Here is a 7,192-nt window from a genome sequence, read left to right as displayed (position 1 = left end):
AGCAATTAACCACTAGGAAGAATGTATGCAATGTGTTAATTATTGAAACTGTCCTACCAATTTGGTTTGAAACTGTCTCATTGCTATTTGTTTCTGAATAAAATTATGTGGGAAAAAAAGAAATATGTAATTTTAAAAAAAAATTTTGGGGGGTGGCCTGCCCCTTAGCTCATTTCTTTAAGTGGCTTCTTCAGCAAAGCAGTAAGGCTCAGGTTGCTGTGGTTCGATCCCCACAACTCAAGCCAGCCAAACCTGCCCTGAAGGCATTTGGAGAAAAAAAAAAAAAAATTAATTTGTTATTGTGTTTCTCTTCTCTCTAAAAAAACAGACTGTTTTGCATTAGTTTCAATGACATGTTGTTGAAACCTTGAGGACAATTTTAAAGAAGGAAAAGCAAAAATTGTAAGGGATGAATTTTAAGAAGACAGCTTTGTCAAAAAGATTAATCCTTTTAAATAATAATTTCAATCTTTCCTTTTCTCCAGCGATTTAGTGCAATTTCAAGAAAACTAGGTTGCTGCTCTACATAAAAATTATTTTGTGTTTTCTACTTGTTTAAGGAATGGCTTAATGTGACGTTTTATTATTAAAAATAAACAAGTCAACCTCTACATCACTAGAGTCCTTACAAAATTTAGTAAGCACCCTGCTGGTTCTTTTTGAAAATGCTGTTTATAGAAGATTTTATTTCAGAAGATTTTATCTAGAAAGAGAGAACGTTTTCTTGGGATAGAAGGTTGGTGCTCAGACTTCTTGTGAAGACCAAGCTCCTCCAAAGCTCAAGTTCCTTGTACAGAAGTGTGTGGCTCTGAGCATGCGCTCAAGGTGCATCTTCTGCGTGTAAAGCATGTCCAGATTATTTATTGTAATGAATGTAATATAAATGAGACCTACATCGCTGCTATACTGCATTATTTAGGAAACAATGACCAAGAAGGTGACAAAGGTCTGTGAATGTTCACTACAGACGCCAACATCTTCAGCCTAGCTGCACACGACACCCACAGATGCAAAGCACCGAACGCTTGAACAGTGCTGGACAGAGAATGAGAAAGAGTCGGTGAGAGGGCTGGTGGTTAGGCGCGGGAGGAGAATCTGTTCATAATCCTGTGCAGGACTCAGTGTGCTGTAACCTCATCTTCTTTTGTAAAACTTCATGGGATTACATTTTTTGGCTATTTTTGCCCCGAGGTCAACTGAATCCCCGGAAGTAGAACTCATGGGTACAAAGAATGGACTCTGGTTTGAGAAGCAATTTTTAGAGTGAAGCGTGAGCGTAATATCTTGGATACGGACTTTTTCAATGTGTGCGTGCACATTTGTGTGCTTGTGCGTGACAAAAGATTGAATCATTTAATTTTGATTTCTAACCCAGGAATTGAATTGCCCCAAGTGCACACTCCAGCACACGGCCTTCTCTTCACGCCCTTCTTCCTCTTTCACCCTATTGGTTGTTTGTTTCAATGCTCACCTTAGTTGCGCTTTTCTGGAAGTTTCCTGAGTGCTTCTCCCTGTGCAGCACATATCACAATTACAAGACTTTAATTGAGAAGGATTTTTTTTTTGGGGGGGGGGGCTGGATCAGGCTGCCTTAAGGGCAGGTCTCGGGATCGGGATCGAACCGCGGTATCCTGTGCCTGACTGCATTTCCATAAGCAGGCACTTAAACAACTGAGCTAACTCGCAGGCCCCTATAAGAATTTGCTTGGTATAATTCTCTTCTTCATAAGCTATAAACAGCCTGAGAGATAGAAGATTGCCTGTTTATTATTCTTTTTAAATTTATTATATTATTATTATTATTACTTATTGATATAGGGTCTGGCTATTCAAGTCAGACTCACAATGATCCTGGTGTCTTAGCCTCCCCAGTGCTGGGATTGCAGGAGTGCACCACCGTGTCTGGTTTCAGGGCTGGCACGGTGCCCCCGCATTGTATGTGGTACTGGGAATCGAACTTGGGCCCTTGAGCTTACCAGACAGGCACTTAGCCCACCGAGCTAGCTCCCCATTCCCACTATTGTATTTCTAGAGTTAGTTAAGTGGGCTTTTAAGTCATAGTTGGAAGACAGGAAGGAAAGAAAATGGATCCCTTCTATTGCTCTTCTATTCTTTATTCTTTTGCTATTCTACTATGGTTGAAGTTTGATTTCACCATTTCCTTTTTTACTTTATTTGAGAGAAATTGCAGCTATTATTAAATCACAGATATATCATTATTTCTTATATAACTGTATAGTTACCTTAAATGTCTTGCAAATTTTTATGAAAGGAAGAAATATATCATCAGTGTTGTAATACACTGGGCTTTGTTACAATATACTTTGTCATACCAAACACAGAATTATTGACCTAAGTTTTGGTAGGTCCACAGAAGGTGCTCATCTTCTCTCCTGACTCCTCTTTAATGTAGGACAAGTTTTGATGTGGAAAATTATTTTTTATCTTGAATTTGTTCATTATACTTACTACTAAAATAATTACTGTATTATGATTTCTTATACTTATTATATCTTAAGTAATCTTTAATAATCACAATAAAATAGAAATAATCTCAAGGTATCACCTTAATCTATTCTCAAAATATGTTAGTGCCTGTTTCACAAATTGGATAACATAATCTAGGTCTCTTCATACTTCAAAGTGTTCTGCTTGTCTCTTGCCTACTCTACTCAACAAAGAGCTCTTTGTTGTAAATGGGCACCTGTTAACTGCTAGCTTCTAAGGTATCTTGTATTGGTGTAAAGTATCCCCCAAATACCATGGTTTGGATTTTGTATGGGTTTTGTTATGTGCAGCAGGAGATACTGCTGACCAAAACAGGTTCAGAGAAATAGGTTCAGGGCTGAGAAATGGGGTCTATTCTAGGCTTCTTAGTATTGAAATGAACTGTGAAATGAAAAGTCAAATCACTTTTAAATTCAGTAACAGGAAATAAGTATATATTACTGTGAGAAAGATGCTTGAAATAAATATTACAAATAAATAAATAGTATAGAAATTCCTGCTTCTTTTCCAAAGTAGTTTATTTACAGCACTTAAGAATAAATTATAGATTACAATTGCAATAAATTCTAACTGCATAACTATATACTTAGAAACTTATTTTAATTGAGAAACCTGTTACAGGGCCAGGGAGATAGCTCAGTAGAATAAGCACCTGCCTGGCAAGTGCATGGTCCTAAGTTCAATCCCTGGCACTGAAAAAAAAAAAAAGAGACTGTTTCTAATCAAAATGTTAACTAATTTCATGTGAAGTTAAGGGTGATTTGATAGATTGAATTCCTAAGCAAAAACAGGGTGTTGTGCTTTCACTTCTGGTTTAAAAGAAGAAATTAATATATCCCACAAGTTTCATTGCAATAGCATTTTAAAGTGGTTGATATCACATTGCATTATTTTACAGCAAAACTGCGGGAGTCCTGCTTTGATCCAGGCAATATAATGAATGGCTCCAGGCTCGGGATGGACTACAAATTAGGGTCCACAGTCACCTATTACTGTGATGCCGGCTACGTTCTCCAAGGGTATTCTACACTGACCTGTATCATGGGAGATGACGGAAGACCCGGATGGAATCGAGCCCTACCAAGCTGTCATGGTAAGAAACATACTTTCACTGTGGTTTATCATTAGATATAAAAAAAGAAATACTTGTAGATATTTACACATGGGGAAAGAAAAGGGGGAGGAGGTTAGAGAGTAGGATAAAGGGAACAAAAGTGCTCAGTATCAGCTATACGCAAGTACCGGGTTCCTTAAATCAAGTATCATTATGATTGCAACTCAAACAAGCGCTAATTTTTTTAAAGGTGCCTTTTTTAAAAAGCTACTTTTAAGGGGCCAGGAAGATGGCTCAGCAGAATAAGCGCTTGCCTGGAGAGCTCAAGGGCCTGAGTTCAATCCCCAGTTCCACCAAAAATAAATAAAGGTACTTTTAAGAGAAAAATATAACCATTCTATTATGAGATAACACCACTTAACATCCCGTCTCAGGGGTGGTGTAGGTAATGAGAATATTTCACCAAGGTTTTAGAAACTGAATTCAGGTTGAAAATGGCTTTCAAAGAGCGGTCACACTCCCGAGTGTCTCCAAAGCAATGTGCCTTTCACTGTTAGAGAGTTCTTTCAGACCAAAGTGCTGCCTCTCAGGTCCATTTGCGTGACGTGGGACTTAGAGCTCTGGCAGGCGTCAGATGCGCAGAAGACATTGATCACGTACATGAAGAACTAGCGCAGTGAAGCCGACGTTCCAACACAACTACCCAGAATCCTGGTACAGCGGACGGACTGTGCGCGCGTCCTGAGCCGGGAGAGGCCTCGGCGGCCTACGTGCCTGCCCGGCAGCCACACGGCTGTAAGCTTGATCCTGGATACAAAAATAAATAAAGAAGTAAAAATTAAATTTTAAAATAATAGAAATATATATAAAGGTGCATTCTAAATACCCACAAAATTGATGCAAATATTCTATCATTAGCATGCACTAAAATAATAATAATAGTAATAGTGGATAAAGGGAATTTAGAGACGGAGGGAGGAAGGTGAATGGAGAGGGGAGGGGATTAATAATAATAATAAATAATAAAGCTACACGGAACCCATGCGCCTGCTCCCCGAGATGGATGTAACTCCACCTATTGCAAACATGCTCTATTAGAATGAAATAAACAGAACTGGTGATAAATCTTTATCTAAAAGAGATACACAAGAATATACATTTCTCCTAAGAATTAGGTATCCAATATGCTCATCAGCGAGTCGCAAAATCAATGCACTGAGTTATCACCAGCAGCTTTATAGCGGAAATAAAATGCAATTCGATTTAATCCAATTAGAAGCAAAATGCAAAGCGGAGGGCCAGCGAGGTAGCGCAGCGGCGCAGCACCTGCCTACCAAGCGCGAGGTTGATGCTTGGTACAGAAAAAGAAAATAGTAAAAAAAAATTTAAAACACCAAACTAAACTAAACTAAAATAAAATGTAGAGAAAATATTGCAATTCAAGAACACCGTACTGAAAAAAATTATTTTGTGTAACTTTTTGCAATTATATATTCAAAGGTCAATAAAACACTGTACATGCAAATACCCATTTTTATACATATTCATTTGATGTTCCTGGTTTTTAATCGGGTCATGCTGTGAAGCACATTTTCTTAATCGTGAATTTTAATAAGAAACGTCGAAAAAATGGCTGATACACTTGGGAATTATTCCTAGTTTTAGAAGGTACATACTTGTAAGAATTGTTTTTCTTTGCAGAACTTCATACATTTACAAGTCTCTCTCTTTTTTTTTTTTTTTTTCTTTTGTTAATGGTACCAGGGATTGAACTCATGACCCTGCGCTTTTCAGACAAGAAGCACTTATTCTACTGAGCTATCTTCCCAGGCCCTTTTACAAGTCATTTAATCATAGCTTCTTTTCTTCCCTTTTTTATTTTTTCTGTATTTAGGGCAGGGTTTAGAGGATCTCATTGCACAGATCAGACTTGTAGTAATTCCCCTATTTTCAGCCTCCCAAGAGCTGGAATTACAGGCGCTCACCACCACGCCCAGTCTCAATCACTGTCTCAGTGTGCCCTGTGGGCAGGGATTGAGCCACTGTGCTCTGCCTAAGCAGGAGCTTTAGTCTGCTGAGCTATCAGGCTGGCTCTCTTCCTTTTTTTTTTTTTTTAATGTATTTGGTTCAGAGTCTCACTATGCAGCTTGGACTCATAGTGATCCTCATATTTTCAGCCTCCCAGAGCTGGGATTATAGGCGTGCACCACCACACCCAGTCTTGGTGGCCAGCTCAGCAAGCTAGGGATGGGGTCGGAAGGGCATGTGGTACCCAGGATTGACCCCCAGTCCCTGTGTTTGCCTAAGTAGGAGCTCAGTCCCCTATCTCACCAGCTTTTCTGAGCCTATTTTCTCTCATCTCTAACCTGAGGACAATTGAAATTGTACTCTTTAAAGTATTATTAAAACAAATAAAGCAATAGTGGATATCCATTAAATTCACTTACCAGGTATCAGAATAACTGATTAATTATTGACTTACACTGATGACTTTCTTTATCAGAAGATAAAAATTATTTAAGAAAAGATATAACTATTTTAGTTTTAATTCTTCCAAAAACTGATGAATGACATGACATTTTCATGGAAATTGAACAGAATGATCACCATTGTCTTAGAATTTAGAGCCATAAAAGATATTTGGAAAACTATATTAAATAATAATTAAACATACTTAAATAAAATACTACTTTCTGTGGCGGTTACTACATTGAATACATTTTAGTTTTCCTAAAGAAAGGAATATCAGAGAAGACGATATGTTCATGAGAATGTATGTGCCAAAAATAATTCTATTTCTTTCCAGTAGCCTTCTATATTGGAGGAAACATCAATTTCATTTATCATAGCAATATCAACTCATCATATTTGTGTGTATAGCACTATATATACAAATAAACACTCCAAGGGAAGATTTCATTTTATCAATTTTGTGCAGTCAGTAATTAATGTTGCTTGCATACCATAGACAGATTCAAGAGTACAGCAGAGCTGCGTTTGAACCCTTGTTCACTATGGCCTGAGGCACAGCAACTTGACCTTTAATTCCCTAAAGATGCACTGGCACTCATTAACTCAGTATATTACTGTGAAAGCTCATTTGTAGCATATACAGAGGGCTCTGGGAAGTGTGGTACAAATACCAGATAGCCTCATGCCTTGCCACCCTCTGCAAGCCAAGCCTTTGGCTTGGTCCTTGTCATCTTTGGGACCTGCTGTATTTCCTGGAACTAATTAGCAACAAGTACTGAGGTAACACTGTGCACTTAATTATGGGATAAGACTGGGAAATTTGTAAGGCCATTTGGAAAACTGTATTAATAATTAATTAAACATACTTAAATAAAATGCTACTTTCTGTGGCTGTTACTACATTTACTATATTTTAGTTTTCCTAGTCCCCACCACAAATATATAATAGTTTACCCTCTCAGGAACAACAGACAAGAAGGACAGGTTTTCATATGTAATAATTTAAAAAGTCAAAATCAGTGTTTGTTCATCTGTTTTACTTTTTATTTATTTATTTATTTTTTGGAACAGAGATTTGAACTCTGGACCCTGAGGCTGCCATGCAATTGCTTATGCCACTGAGCTATCTCTCCAATTTTTTTTTTTTTTTTTTTTTTC

The 7,192-nt window shown here is 37.7% G+C and overlaps 1 protein-coding gene across 1 annotated transcript in view; it reads left to right on the top strand.

Moving 5' to 3' along the window:
- Csmd3 (CUB and Sushi multiple domains 3) overlaps window positions 1-7,192 on the top strand; it is a 1,279,636-nt gene that overhangs the window by 996,045 nt on the left and 276,399 nt on the right. The window contains exon 34 of the mRNA XM_012516661.2: window positions 3,407-3,601. Coding sequence (XP_012372115.2) covers window positions 3,407-3,601 — 195 coding nt within the window. The remainder of the gene's footprint in view (window positions 1-3,406; window positions 3,602-7,192) is intronic.

The sequence above is a fragment of the Octodon degus genome, unplaced genomic scaffold, assembly GCF_000260255.1.
Source record: "Octodon degus isolate 3935 unplaced genomic scaffold, OctDeg1.0 scaffold00118, whole genome shotgun sequence".
In the NCBI taxonomy this organism is placed as follows: domain Eukaryota; kingdom Metazoa; phylum Chordata; class Mammalia; order Rodentia; family Octodontidae; genus Octodon; species Octodon degus.
This window is presented reverse-complemented; position numbering and strand designations above follow the sequence as displayed.